This window comes from Microtus oregoni, unplaced genomic scaffold (assembly GCF_018167655.1).
Source record: "Microtus oregoni isolate MIOR12 unplaced genomic scaffold, Mior012 000014F_ref0000157, whole genome shotgun sequence".
Lineage (NCBI taxonomy): Eukaryota > Metazoa > Chordata > Mammalia > Rodentia > Cricetidae > Microtus > Microtus oregoni.
The window spans coordinates 26,539,152-26,555,467 of NW_024543073.1; the positions used below are offsets into that span (position 1 = coordinate 26,539,152).

General features: G+C 35.4%; 1 protein-coding gene across 3 annotated transcripts in view; it reads right to left on the bottom strand.

Moving 5' to 3' along the window:
* Edil3 (EGF like repeats and discoidin domains 3) overlaps positions 1–16,316 on the bottom strand; it is a 434,158-nt gene that overhangs the window by 268,415 nt on the left and 149,427 nt on the right. Inside the window, exon 3 of one of the 3 annotated variants that reach the window (XM_041663623.1) lies at positions 7,598–7,627. The exons of the other annotated variants lie outside the window; for them this stretch is intronic. Within the exon in view, the coding sequence (XP_041519557.1) occupies positions 7,598–7,627 (30 nt within the window). The remainder of the gene's footprint in view (positions 1–7,597; positions 7,628–16,316) is intronic. 3 annotated transcript variants of the gene reach the window in all.

Consider the following 16,316-nt stretch of genomic DNA (forward strand, 5'->3'; position numbering starts at 1 on the left):
CCCAAACACAAAAGTGCCAAGACAATACGCTTCCTCCAGAATCTAACAACCCATATTACACTTGACCTTGAGAAATACAGTATAGCTACACACAAGATAAAGACTGCAAAAGAGCAGTTATGAATATATTCAAGGGCATAGAGATGAACAGGTGGGTGGGTATGGTGATGATCTGGGAGAAGTGTGGGTGTGAACAAATGGGTGGGGTATGGCGATAATCTGGGAGGAGTGTGGGTGTGAACAGGTAGGAGGGGTGTGTGTGTGTGTGAACAGGTGCGTGGGGTATGGTGATGATCCGGGAGGAGTGTGGGTGTGAACAGGTTGGTGGGGTATGGTGACAATCTGGGAGGAGTGTGTGTGTGTGTGTGTGTGAACAAGTGGGTGGGGGTATGGTGATGATCTGAGAGGTGTGTGAATGTGAGTATCACCAGAATACGTTTTACAAAAACAAATATTTTTAATAAAAAGTAAGAGTGAAGAGATTTACTATATCATTTCTCTTCCTCCAATGGACATAGCTAAGGGTGCATAGGGTCTCAATAGATACTACCAGGATGTAACAGGTTTTAAGATTAATATTCATGTTCAATGTAAATATATTTATTTATAATGCAGAAACCTGAAGTGAACTTAAGAGGGAAAGACAAAGTAAGAATTTAGTGTCATTATTGAGCCATCTATTTTTCATTCAGGGACTCAACATAACCACTTAGCTGTTAAAGAATTTCTTTTCGTCTATATTTATGCACACTTATGCACACTTAATGACACATTGTTCAAAAATTGACTATTTTATTTTTCATGCCATATTTAGAAATAGGGAAAAGACTGAAATATCAATCCAATATAACTTTCTCAATAGTAGTCACAATATATTCTTTAATTTCCTTTATAACATTTGAAATATAAGTATAGGTTTAGATACAGATTGACTAGGAAAAGAGAGATTTAGAAAATCACATGTTCATTTTTCCTTATTAATTATTAAAAAGTATTTTATGTGGGGGAATGAAATAGATCTATTGATTTTGTTGGTTGATTGGGGTTTGGTGTGGATGGAAACATGAGGGATCAGGTTGAGGAGGGAAGGATGGTGGGGGAGAGATGACTAGAATTGGGTGGGATATATAAACCTAGGGCTCACAGAGACTGAAGCACCAACCACGGAACCTATGAGGATGATTCTAGTGAGCACTTCCAGCAATGGAAGTTTGGAGGCTGAAATGACCATCTTCTGTAAACAGACAATGCATCCAATATTGGAACTGGGATACCAACACAGCTACAGATAGGACACTACCTATCCTGCCTACAAGATGTGCTAGGGCAATGTTGTTTCAGAGCTTTTAGGAATGACCAATCAATGATGAGTCCAACTTGAGACTCACAGCACAAGAGGGAGCTCAAGCCAGAAATTGCCAGGAACCAGAGGCTGAACAGTCCATAGACCTCAGATGGAACTAAACACAGCTGGAAAAAAAAGTCAATGATTTCTAATGATATTCTGCCATACTCATATAAATTGGTACCTAACCGAAGAGTAATCAGAGACGGTTCTTCCAGCAGCTGATAGAAGCAGATGCAGAGACACCACAGCCATATATTAATTGGAGACCAATGAACCCAACAAAACAGTGTGAGGAAGGAATGTAAAAGCCAGAGGAGTTGAGGATACTGGAGAACATGGCCCACATAATCAACTAAGCAGGGCTCATAGGGCTCACAGCGACTGAGGCAGCAACCATGGAATCAGTCTGTGCTAGGTCGTCTGTGTGTATGCTGTCATTGTTTAGCTTGGGAATTTTGTGGGTCTCCTATCAGTATGAGTAGGGCTGTCTATGATTATTTTGCCCGCTCTTGGGACTCTTTTCATCCTTTGGATCTGCCTTGTCCAGACTTGATAGGAAGGGTTTGTGTCTGGTCTTATTGCATACTGTTATGCTGAATTTGGTTGCTATCAATGGAAGGCCTGTTCTATTTTGCCAGGAAAGTGAGGTACTGTGGATATTGAAGGAGCAGAGGTGGCAAAACTGTGATTAGGATATAATGTATGAGAGTTTGCTTCTTATAGCTGAACACCATATCACAACAAATTAATATTTTGAATGGAAGCATTCTGAGATACATAAACATGTCATAGAAAATAAAGCATTGTTTGTACTCTATCTTGAGAGAATTTACTTAAAAATAAGATTTAATCTGCTTGTTCTAATTTTGTAAATTTTGAGGAAATAATGGTACATGACCTACCCAGCTGTTTGTAATTATAAATATGTAGATGAAGATATGTATAAATCTTTATAGTTTAAAGATAATTTTATTTCTTTGATGGTTTAATTATAAAACATTTCTAGAGACTAAGCTATTTCTTCCTTTACCACAAAGTTTACCCAAGTAGTATATGAAAAATTTTTATGTACTTATAACAAGAATAAAAATTGCAATTGTTTCCCAATATCTCAACATTATTATTACTCAACAATCAATAGGAAAGTTTCATTCTATGATCTTTTACATTAGTGCCTTGGAAGACTAGTTGAATTAAATCTTTAGAAGCTATGATCTCTCCCCATTTCTCCTAGAATCTAGAGATAATTGCTTCTTTCTTGTTTTACAAACTGTAGCAATAAACTTTGGATTTTATAAATTAGGTTTTAATATTTAAGCCTCTTTTGAATATATTTATGAACAAGACCATTCTTGATAAAATAATTAGTAAAGTTCCTGCAGGCAATAGAGAAAAATATGTATTTCTCTACAAAGGATTATAGAAAATTCATGACAAATAGAAGAGAAAGAAGAATAAAAATGCAGAGCTCTATCTCAGGCCCCAAGGAAATAAAGTACAAAGATCAAAATGAGGAAGCAGCTATTGCTCATTAGGAAATAGTTGGGTAAGATATCATTTCTTTCTGAAATGTATGAGATTTAGAATAATTGAGCAAAGTCAGCCAAGCAGAATTAAACTCCACAAGAAAATAGAAAACAGACCTAAAATAAATGTTACATAGCTTAAAAAAAATCACCATAAACGGAAGCAATAGTTTTGTAGGATAATAATAAATATTTCAAAAATCAGAGGAAAAATATCTAATGATTGTGCTTTGGTATAGGTATACAGTGTTTTATTAATAATCTTTTATTTGATAGAACAAAACTATAACTTTTCATTATTAGTAAAACCATTTCTATACATTTTTATATGTTGGTGTAAACTATATGTGATAAAGTGTGCTTACTAAATAGCTAAACTGATAGCTTAAAAATATTTTAAAGATTTTTAAGGAAACAATGTCAGTGTTAAAGTAGTGAGCATCTTTGATTTCAGAGATGTATGCTTTTGAATCCAGGTAGTGCCACTATCATGAATCCTAGTGTCAAATATGCAGAGTTTTGTTTAAGTTATGAAAAGTTAAATTTACAAATAAATAGAGTAGAGGGTAGGTTTTACAAACTATAATATAGCTCTCACTGCCAAGAACTTTCATAGCTTTTTGATAAAAGCATCCCTAACACACCTGAAGTGATGAACTATTGTCATTTTGATTTATATTTTCTTCATGATCAGTGACATTTACTTCCTTTTCCATGGCATTGTTCCACCAGATTTGCAGAGGGGTCCACGAAGTACATTTTTCTAGTTTTTTTTACCAATTCTTTTGGGATTTGTCACTGTATTGTGTGCGTTTCTTTTTCTGAAATTAAGTTCATGCCAGGTGTTACAAGTCTTACATCCCGCTCACTGGATGCTTTCTCAGGGCTATGATTGATTTCTTTAGGAAATGTTTGTGGTTTTGTGTGCTCACATTGTTTAATTCTTTTGCTGTCTGAGTTTTATTGTGATACCCAAACCATTATTTCCAGGTCACAGGTCCAGGATCCAGTCTGTTGCTCAATTTACTTCTAAGACTTTTATGTGTTCCACGCATTATATTTTTATGTTTCAATTTAATTTATTTGAAATAGGCTTCTTAGTTGTGTGTGTGTATGTGTGTGTGTTTGTTTGTTTGTTTGTTTGTGTGTTTGTCTGTCTGTTTGCCTGTCTGTCAGGGGAATGTTCTGGGAATCCTGTTTGATTTCTCCTGGGAATGAATATTGGAGTTATTGTGAGACACTGTGAAATTTCCTCAAACGAATGAAACTACTAAGGCAAATGTCTCTTCCAGTTGTATATCCAATGTATAAACATCATCTCATAGAAATAACTGCATTAATTACCATGTTCACTGCAACATTATAATAGCTAAGGTATGGAAAAAATCTTGGTGTTCATCCATAGAAAAGTAGAGAAGGAAATTATCACATATACTAATACATACAATGCAGTGCTAGTTACCCTTAACAAGAGCTTTTGACATCTGAAACAACATAGATAATTCTACATCTGCACATATCATTTTAGATATATGTGAAATTAAAGTATTTGCATACATATAAACCCTTAGTAGAATAGGGATTATTGGGGCATTGGCTGTCTTGGCTTCTATATCAGTTTCAGAGAATGGTCATCTACAGAGGGATTATACAGCATGAGCATGGCAGCCAATCATATTAAACTGTGTATTAGGAAATTGCTAAAAGAGCCCATTATATATAGTTGAAAGCAAATATATGTATATATTTTAAATTTGTATATATTTAAATATATATATATATTACGTCATAAACTCTATAATGTTCAGATAATTCTAAAGTAAATTCAACAATAAGAGGGAAAACATGTTTGGCTTCATTTTTCTCATAAGAATATATTTTAAAAAGAAAATAAACAATAAATCAGCTAAAGATAGTTAATACTTCATTATAATTAATACTTATGATTCAAAGACAAAATTATTTTGCAGTGGAAACAACAAACTTCACAGATAATAATATCAAAATGTGATATTTCAGCAGAAATTAGATTACCTGGGTCTAGAAAGTGGAGGACAAGGTAAGGATAAAAGATAAATCAAACTATGGTTTGGGAATACAAAGTCATCTGTACAGAAACATCTCAACTTCAATGTTTTGAAGTTGAGGAAAATAAGGTCATAGAAAATAAGTAGATAGAAGAGGCTCAACAATCTATGAACCTGCTCTTCAGTCATGTGAATTTCACAGGCCTGATGAGAAGTGTGCAGTGCCAACTGGGGTAGGAGAAATGTAAAGGAGTTTTCCTCATCCAAATTGGTGTAGAGAATTCTAATGATGGGAAATTGAAACAACCTGTGGGTTTACCTGAAATCACTGATGGGGACATTTGTAATGTATGCTATGTTATATAGCATTCATACATCATTGCAATTTATCAATAAAAAGCATATATTAATTATTTTGCCATAATCATCTTTTTTTGATCTTTTTTATCTGCTCTTACAGGACAATCCTTCCCTGGATTAACACAAAAGTAGAAACCATAAGGCCATGCAGCTGAGCAAAATTTCTTCGATGAATAGAACAGACTGCCCCTCATCCATAAGCTCCAACAGAATCATTGTGCTAACTTCACTTTCACACCATGATAAAGTCCATTTTTTTAAAAAAAATATTTTAGAGGCTGGAGAGATGGCTCAGAGGTTAAGAGTACTTCCAGATGTCCTGAGTTCAATTCCCAGCAACCACATGGTGGATCACAACCATCTATAGTGAGATCTGGTGCCCTCTTCTGTTGTGCAGGCATACATGTAGGCAGAACACTGTATATATAATAAATAAATGAATAAATCTTTTAAAAATATTTTAAAGAGAAGAACTATTTATTCATTGAATGTTGACTGAGGTTTCTGTCCCACCCAGTTCTGCAGCCATTTAGTCCCAAAGAAATATATTGAGGTCTACATTAATTATAAACAAATTGGCCCAGTAGCTCAGGCTTTTATTAATTATTTCTTATAACTTATATCAACCTGTAATTCTTGTCTGTGTTAGCCACATGGCTTGGTATTTTTTCATTGATGCAGTCACATCTTGCTTGCTTTGTGCCTGGCTTCCTTTGTGTATGGGTGACAACTGCAAACTGATTCTTTCCTCTTCCCAGAATTGCCCTGCCTTTACTTCCTGCCTGTTTGCTGTTGCCCCGCCTATACTTCCTGCCTGGCTACTGGCCAATCAGTATTTTATTAAAAATAATACAAGTGACAGAATTAAAAAAAACCAAAACCGTTGTCCCACAGCAATTGGTTTCATAAATTGCTGTCCATAATTGTGGGTCATGATGGTGGAATGGCTCATGTCATGTCTAGGACAGAGAGACATTTCCCTTCTGTTTGGTTTTTCCATTCAGTTTCGTGGGAGCTTATTGGAACTGACCAATCAGGGTTTTCCTATGTGAACGAAACCTCCCCGGATGCAGCCTCCATCAGGGGAATGTTTTACGAATCTTCTAGGCATTTTTTTTTTCAGTAAAATCATATTGATAATCAAGATTAAGCACAGAGCTACAATCATCTCTGTCATGCAATCAACCAAAGTTGACTTTAGCTTTGGGAACCATTTCCTTGCTTTATTCCTCAACCATAAGTTCTTTCCTCCATTTCATAGGAGAAAACTCCCTAGTGCTGACCTCATCAGACTGTTCCTCTTCAGAGCCTTCAGTGACGTCATCTCAGGCCTCATTCTCTGGAAGCTACTTGTCTAACATTCTGGTGGTTTATTAATTGCCAGTTAAGTGCAATGTATCTACAATATGTCCATGGAATTGTGTTTTCTTTTCCTAGTGTTTCTCTTTGGTCTGTCTCACATTCCTGGAAACATGTTGAGAAGCCCATATTCCCTTCTAGCAATGCAGACATTGACACTCTCTGTGATAGTCACTTCAGGATTTACACTGTGCTTAAAAATCCCAATTAGTTAGATGAAAACAAAATCATGATATAAGATAGAAGATCTTAAGAATATGTGAATTAAAAAAATTTAAATAGGTGACTTAGTTAACCACATAATTTTCATCCTTAAATTTAAATATCATGCCTGATGTTGTAGCTATATTTACAATACAATATAATGCCTTGGAGAATATTCCAGAAAATTATAATTTTTTCCCTTCTGGGATTTAACTGAAACATTTACCTTCATTATTTTTAAGCATTTATTTCAGTACCATAGTTTTCTATGTTTCCATATTCTTTAATGTTGGTGTTGCTATAATTTCCTGTGTAATAGCTCATTTGAGGTAATTTTCTTCTTTCACAAAATTTTGTGAGACATTATTCAAACTAGCTTAGTATAACTTGCCTATAAAATAAAAATACAAACAAAACAGTTAATTTTCTGGTCAAAACACAAACAAAGTATACTTCAAAAAGTTGGGCCTTTGCTTTTTTTTGTATGTTCAACTTGCTCATTTTAAACAGAATCATAATATGTAATCCAGGTTGACTTGGAATTTGTTGAGAAGGGCACTTTGCCCTGGAATTCATGATGTCCTCTATCAGACTCCTAAGGGCTGGAATTAGAGGTGTGTACCATCATCCTTGACTTAAACATCATTTGTGGATGCTGTGGAGGCTACAGTAACTTGATCCTATAGCTAGGTGAATACTCAGATACTGAGGTCGATTTTCCATTGCTAGACTGACAAATAGGAAAACAAGTCTTTGTAGTATAGAAAGCTTACCTGCTGAAGTAGGCTCTTCTTCATCTGATGCTATATTAAAGGGATGGAGATGAAGTAGACAAAAAAGGGGGATGGAGTAGGAAGTGGCAGGGGAAGGGGAGAAAAAGAGAAAAAATTGAAGATTAATATGCTGCATATTTTCAAATAACCACTACTAGCCAATGCCTAATAATTTTGGCATACACTACAATTTTTTAATCATCTAAATGCATATAATTAATTAGAGGAAATGCAAATAAATGTATGCATTATTTAATGTATGTGTTTATTAGAAAGGACAGTTTTATTGTTCTAATTTAGTTCATGAAGTATTAAACAGTTTTTCAAGACATTAGTCATATATAATATATAGATGCTGGGAATGGACCCCCCGTATTTAACAGGCTCCAAAGAGGGGTAAGAAGTAGGCAAGGGATAAAGTAAGCCAGGCCACGGTGGTGGTGAGATTCTTCAGGCTGAATAACTAGCAGTCGGAATGATTCTTTATCTTTACATAATTAGGTAAGCGGGGAGAGATGCAAATTGACCTAGAACATAGTTCATAGCATTTTTGTTTCTCGACAAGTGTTTAAATTTTTTCTCTTGCACATCTGGGGTCATAAGATTAGTCATCATTGATAAACAGAGTTATCCTTTATAATAATTTTTACTCATTAACCCCATAACCCAATTTATAAGAATCTAGAGGCATATGACAGCCAGTTTTCAGGTTGATAGCTCTTGTGTCTTCAAGTATGCTATATAGAAAAAAAAAATCTTCATGCTATCGTGTGCAGATGGCCACTTCCAGAGTGAGCAAAGTATTATTAACTCTTAATGGTCAGAGTGTGCATGAAAACTACTTAGGTCAAAGATACTGCAGTTATTATTCAAATTCTGGCATAATACAATGTTTTTTTTATTTTATATCTTTCTATAATTGATTTTTCTGTCTAATCCTGTCATTCTTTTGTTCCTTAATCACAAGACACACAGTGGTCCTGCATGAGCTAATTTTTATAAGAAAGGGAGGCACCTCTTTCTTTTATCATCTTTTTACACCATTCTTCGTCCATCAATATAAGTTCTTCTGTGGGCTAAGGTAATTTCAGCTAATCTACCTTTGTTGTTGTATATGCCACGGAATAGCTTGAGTGTATAGACGGAAGAGGCTTGTAATGTGAGCTGTGGCCAACTCTTCTAGCCCACCAAATCATGTTTACCTTTTAAAGTTTACTTTGTTTTGATTATCTTGTTCCAGAGCAAGGACAGGGGAAGATGTTATAATATCTCAGACTGCCATAGGGAGATCTCTCGCTTCTAAATGTACATCACAACTATCAAGGTATAAGGAAGACCTTCAAATCGATAAAATTATTACTAAAAGAGGAAGAGGTAGCATGCCCAGGATTTTCCTGGGGAAAGCAGTGCTCCTGGGGAAAGGCAAAAATGAGTGATAGGAAAATTTCCATCATTCCAATATCCCCAATTGTACAAATATTAAAAGTCTCGCAAGCACACAATATGTGGAAATCAAAACCAAAGGTGGCATGGCAGACATCATGCAGCTCAGCTTTGCTGGGTCTTTGCCAAGTCACTGTGCTAGCTTTATGGTGTTTGCTGGTCCCATGAGATATGACTATGCCATCTCAACCTTTGTAATTTTTTAACTAAAGGGTTGGTAGATCTACTAGTGTGGCTGGTAGTGCATTTCTCAGTCCATGGAATACAGTTGAAAGGAAAAAAATAAAAATAAGCACAACTCAACTCCCAGGATTAATCCCAACGAAGGATTCACTTTTCATTTTCTATTCTGTTAAAAGTCTTGTCAACAGAAGGAACTTTTACTCTGTGTGATAGAACATGCTTATTAAACCTTCTGATTCAAAACCATGGTGACTATTTATAAATTAAGTTCAAGTGCCCATGCACTGTGCATAGTCTGTCTGTTATTTCCCGATTTATCCCATCTTCTCACCCAAACACTGAAACATATACATTTAGTCATTGACATGTACCATACAAACTTCAAGAATCACCATAGAACCTTCATCTGGCGATGGATGGAGATAGAGACAGAGACCCACACTGGAGTACTGGACTGAGCTCCCAAAGTCCCAATGAGGAGCAGAAGGAGGGAGAACATAAGCAAAGAAGTTGGTACCACGAGGGGGGCACCCATCCACTGAGACAATGGGGCTGATCTATTGGGAACTCACCAAGGCCAGCTGGACTGTGACTGAAAAAGCATGGGATAAAACCAGACTCTCTGAACATGGTGAACAATGAGGGCTGATGAGAAGCCAAGGACAATGGCATGGGGTTTTGATCCCACTTAATGTGGTGGCTTTGTGGGAGCCTAGCCAGTTTGGATGTTCACCTTCCTAGATATGGACAGAGGGGGGAGGACCTTGGACTTTCCACAGGGCAGGGAACCCTGACTGCTCTTTGGACTGGAGAGGGAGGGGAAGAAGGGTGGAAGGAGGCGGAGGGAAATGGGTGGCTGGGAGGAGGCAGAAAATTGTTTTTATCCTTTCCTCAATAAATAAAAAAGAATCAGGAATGATAAATGATACCATGATAAAGGCATGAATGTGTACTTGTTTCCTTGTCTCACTGTCTGCCCAAGGCTGATCTGGAATTGAAAGTTGGCCTTGAACTCACAGAATTGAAGTGATTATATGTCCTAAACCGCCTTTTCCCAAGTGTAGGAATTATGGCACCCAGCTTTATGGATACAAATTTTAAAGAATGCATCCAGATAATCTTCTAATATATTCTTCAGCCCACATAAAGATAAACATGGATACTATAAAAGCAGAGATAATAATATGAAAAAATATCCAACTGCAGTATTTCACAAACCTAGAACTGATGTCTGGCCTCTCTGTCAAGCTAATTACTCAGAATCCTTTTAAACGGCACTAATTTGTAGAAGGTTTGAAATATTGACATGTAATATTACTATGTGGCTATATAATCCATAACTTCTTACAGTGTTAATCATGTTTTTGAGAACAGTGAGACTACAAGCAGTAACCTAATGTGTGCATGTTGGGAGGAAACACAGAAAGGATAAGAATGAAAAGCAGAGGTCACATGAGCAGTTTCCTAATTTCTCATGCAATCTACCTTTTTTGCTTTATTTTCCTACACACATAACTGGCATATTGGGTAGTGGTGTGTCTGCTCTGTGCATAGGAGCAATTTTCCCAGAATATTATCATGGGATAATATGTCAAAAGCTAATACTATTCCACTTGATTTACCATGCTTTAAAATAAAGGAATTATTAAATTGAATGGTTTATCCCCATTCAAGTTTTATCCCCACTTGATTTGCTAACTAATGTATCTTGTATAACCAGGAAATGTTCTCCACTCTTTCCATTAAAGTCCCAACTCTACTGGCTACACTTGAAACATGCTTACTTTTGGTCCTTACAGTACTTTCCACACCATTTTGGCTTACATCACGGGCACATAAAGAAATAGACAGAGCAAACAGGGTTGGCACACATGACATTGAAAACATAAATATTTAAAAAGCTGTTTCTGCTTCATCATGTCCAAAATATACCATAACACATTCACAGAAGAAAGTACTGATAACTTCCTAATTTCTTGGTAGGAAATTGTCAAGAAGACCTGCAAAAAGATTTGACTTACATAGCTCATTCCAAATATCTGGATATTTAAATGGCTAAAAGTAAATACACTTGTAGCTATTCATGTTACATTATTAAAACAATTTAATTCTCAAGGCAACCAGTAGTTGAAGATTAGTGAGGTTGCACAGTTTTTACAGACTCTAAAATTTGTGGAAAACTGTCTATTTGAATTTGAGATGATATCAGTTTGACTGAAAAACTGTGGTCTTTCCTTATACATTATTGCTCAGCAAATGCTGATTCAGTGCCTTCTCAGAAATAGTAGAAAAATAAATGACAAAGAATCTCTTTTTTTCCCCCATGGAAATTTATTTATTTATTTATGTATTTATGTATTTAGGATTTCTGTCTCTTCCCCGCCACCTGAAAAAGCCTGGGATACAACCGGACTCGCTGAACATAGAGGACAATGAGGACTACTAAGAACTCAAGAACAATGGCAATGGGTTTTTGATCCTACTGCACGTACTGGCTTTGTGGGAGCCTAGGCAGTTTGGATGCTCACCTTACTAGACCTGGATGGAGGTGGGTGGTCCTTGGACTTCCCACAGGGCAGGGAACCCTGATTACTCTTTGGGCTGACGAGGGAGGGGGATTTGATTGGGGGAGGGGGAGTGAAATGGGAGGCGGTGGCGGGAAAGAGACAAAGAATCTCTTGAAATTTTTTTCACTACCATTTACAAATTAGGACATGAAATAAGGACTGTCCAAATTCCTCATATTATCACTTGGGCTTAAGAAATAAAATAATGAAACAAAATCTAACATTGGGGGTGAGGTGATAAGTCCTTTTGGGGACTTCCCTATGCCTTGTGCAATGCAGGGATATAAACATAAAAGTGAGAGCCTGCCTATAGTCACAAAGAGCATGAAGAAGCAGCTATATACAAAGATGAAATAGTAGAATTGCTAAGATTCTTAAGTCTGTTTTGAATACATTAGCCAGGATTTACAGCCCCTAGAAAGTTCCCAAAAGGCACATATAAACATAATTATTGTTGTGGTTGGGTTCTGCTTGATATTAAAACCAATGTTTAAAAAAGTACAAAGTAGGCCAGACAGCACATGTCTTTAGTGCCAGCAATTAGGAGGCAGAGACAGGTGATTCTCTGAGTTTGAGGCCAGCCTGGTCTACAAAGCAAGTTCCAGGACAGCCAAGGTTACAGGCAGAAACCCTGTCTCAACAAATAAAAAAAATAGTAAGAAATGTTCTCAAATTATATTTGGTTTTGGTATACCTTAAAGTATCTTGACCACAAATGGACAGTATAGAATGAGAAGGAGCAGAGTATTGTGTAGGGTTTTATTTCTATGAAGCCTCTAACTTGATTTCCAACAATATTTAGGTTTCATTAAGAAATACACATAATTTTAATATATGCAAGTTCACCAAAACACATATATTGGAATTAGTTTATTTAACTAATTAGTAGCTATATAGTTGTATTAAAAGGCTCTGTGTAGGTTAATTATATCACAGTACAAAACATCAAAAAGTATTAAGAGGTGGTAACTCAAGTCTCAGGATAAAAATAAACCTTAAAGTTGATATCAGTCATCTGAATAATGTCATTTCCAAAAAAACTTGCATCATAGACAGTACTGTCAGACTAGCCATGTGACTTGTGCTTTTCCCATTTGCTCCTTAGAGTCAGTCATGAACTCACTGGTTAGGAAAGATGTTGATCTGACCCCAGCCATTCTTGTTTAGTTCTGGAAATTAATACACAAGCACTAAGCAAAGCAACTGATAAAGTAAGAGTTGCTCATGTCAACTCTTAAATGCACTGCAATTCATGTGCTGTTAGGAAGACAGTCAGTAAAGAAACATCTGACTTTCAGGAATTAACTAAAGACTGTTCTTTCATCAAGCATAGCAAACTCTCCCTTGGTGTTTGCTAAAATGTTATAACGTTTCACACATCTTTTGAATTTGAATTTGAATTTTGGGAGTTATCCCAGGCTGTTGCATTTTTAAAAGCTCTGCAGGTGGCTTTTGTGAATACCACGTTCTGAAAATGATGGCAGTAGACCATCAAAGTTGATTAACTGGAAGGAAGCCATGGGTCCAGTTGGTGTAAGTTTTATAGTAAGTTAGAAGCAGGGAAAAATAAGTAAAATAAAATCACTTTGAAATATATATTGCAATTCTCTCGCTTTTTCTCATAATATTGTCAATTTTTGTTATCTTTACTGTTGAAATTGGAGGAAAATGGCAGTAGGTTTGAATTCAAGGTACCTAAAGCAAAATCTGCCCTCTTTTCTTACCCACAGTCACTGTTCCAGGTATAGAAATAAGTGTGCCTCTTGTTAGGTTTGATTCCTAGATACTCAAGTCTCTCATATAGAATGACACAGTTCCTGCATAAAATGATATCCAACATTCGTTACCCTTTAACTGATTTCTGTATTTCATATAGTATTTAATATATTGCAAACTGCATGCAAATAGTTGTTATACCATACTGCTTAGAAAATAACATCCAGAGTAGAAACACTTTTTCATTAGTGCAGAAGTAAATTACTTTCTATCTAATACTGGTTGACTCTCCACCATAGAGAAGACAAGATCTGCCACCATTTGCCAACAACATTGAGTAATGAGAACTCTGTTGATGCTAGCATGGGAGACACAGCTTTTTCTGAGAAAGTGCCTGTAAGTATATCTTTCATATTGATTCTTCTCTGTCTCTCCTTTATATATCAATGAGGAAGGCTATAGAAACCTAACGAGTTATCAAACAACTTAAAAATCATAATTAATACTATCTTTAAAAGAAGGCTCAGTAGCTGGGCAGTGATGGCATACACCTTTAATCTCAGCACTTGGGATGCAGAGGCAGGTGATATTTGTGAGTTCAAGACCAACCTAGTCTACAGAACAGGACAGTTAGGACTGTAACAGAGAGAAAGCTTGTCTCAAAAGAAAAATAAATAAGACTCACTGGATACTAAGCCATTTATTAGACATTTGTTTACATAAATTCAATTATAAACAGAATATTTTTGCAAGCCTATAACCGTCCATGCAATTGTTTCCATATTCATTGCTACATTCTGGTTATCATTTAAGATATATTATTAAATGCATTGGTAAATATTCATATGTGTATAGCTATGATCACTTTATATAATTTTTTATCAATATTGTATGTGTATATTATTGAGAAAAAGGATATAATCACTTAAAACTTTAACTTGGTTAGTTAACTACAGAAACATATGGAAACTATAATTGACAATCCTATGGAACCACTAACCCATACAAAACATGAATTCTGATGAGAAAAACTACACTCTATAATGTTTAGATAGCTTATTATTCAGGGTAATGCTAATCTGTTGCTGTGTTAAAGTATGCCGGGATGCATTAAAATTATTTGAGGCAGTGAGGTAAAAAATGCATGTAAACCCAGGCTCTCAGAACCCTCCAGTATGCGTTAATACAATAAAATTACTCCTATGATTTTGAAGTGGATCACGTCTTTTTCCCGGACAATCTAGCGTGCATATGTATAGGAAGTGGGAGAGTACACAGAAGCAGGAGAATTTCACTGGCAGACTCCTTTGCTTGCATACACACCCCTGCCCCCTTCAAACTCTCCCCTTTTCTTCTTCAGGTACCAACTGTGCAGTACAATAACTACTCAAACACAATAGTCTGTATATTACCACAATAACCTCGGATGCAAAAACATGAGTCTTCACTGGGAATACTTTTGTGTGTTTTTGTGTTTTAAGCAATTCTCTCTGTACTTTTTGTAACTTTAACATTTCTGGATTTTAAATGAGCTTTTGTACTTGGATAATTTATGTATTACAAACAATTCTGTAGCCAATGTGACTTCACATCTCATAGGGAAACCACATTAGGAAGTATAAAGTAGACACTTTCATCAAACATTATTATGTGGATACTGATCAACTCATAGAGACTTAGAAAATTCTGTTTACTATGCCATAAACCCAGTTACATTTTGCAAATGTATGATTTTTAGCATTTAAGTGTCTATTCTGTGCAATTAGCTATTCCATATGTAATAATATTTATTGATATTTAAAAGTATTTTATATTTAATTGCAATGAAGAAAAGGTGTTGATAATGTTCATATGTGATTAGTCATGCCTGTTTGATGCCAGATAAAAGTGTAGTGTTCTTTCATTATAAGATATAAAAAAAAGCAAACAATTTCAGACTTAAACTCAATCATAAAGTAATGTAGATTATGTTGATTGTGAGGCTGTTTTTGGAAAGATTGAAGAAATATTTAAAGAAAAGCGTAAGTTGTATGTTTCGTTGTTGTTGTTTCCTTGTTTCTGTTTTTGGTTGTTGGCTCAATGAAAATAGGACTTAAGAGTATCAGAATTTCAGTTATCATCTTCTTGCTTGTTTGAATGTATGACAAAGACTTTCCTAAAACGTCGTAGGTCACCTAGAAAGAGTTCGGTTCGACACTATAGGAAGTGCAGAGCATATAAGAATTTCACTCAGTGGATGCGATATTTGAAAGGAAAAGAAACAAATAAATCAAAAACTCCTCTTTTTAAAGAATTTTGCATGCATTTTAATTCTTTAGTAATACTACAGCATACATGTAAATATAGTAATAATATGCAAAGCTAATCACATATGCATATCATTTGCAAGCCCATGTCTTAGATGGTTACTAGTCTTTCCTATAAACAGAACTTCTTAAGACAAGACTGAATCTAATTTTGCTTACCATATGAGAAAGGATTTCTATTCTAGAACATGAAGCAGAGCAAGAGTTCAAAGGTAAATGTCCAAACACAGTAAAGTTGGAGATCCTTTTAATTCAGTCATTTTTGTTACTCAATAAAGCTCAACTGCTTTCTTATACAATAGTACTAGTAAGATAAAAAGAAAGCTTTGAATGATCATCTACATTTTGTTATACAAATCTCTATATATTTAAATATATCATTTCAATAACTAAATTTAATTTCTTGTTATGGATCAAGAAAGGAACGGTATATTTGAAAGACAAAGAGTACTCTACTGACATCTGATGTGTGGATAATTACGTCTGCAATTGTTAAGAATACTC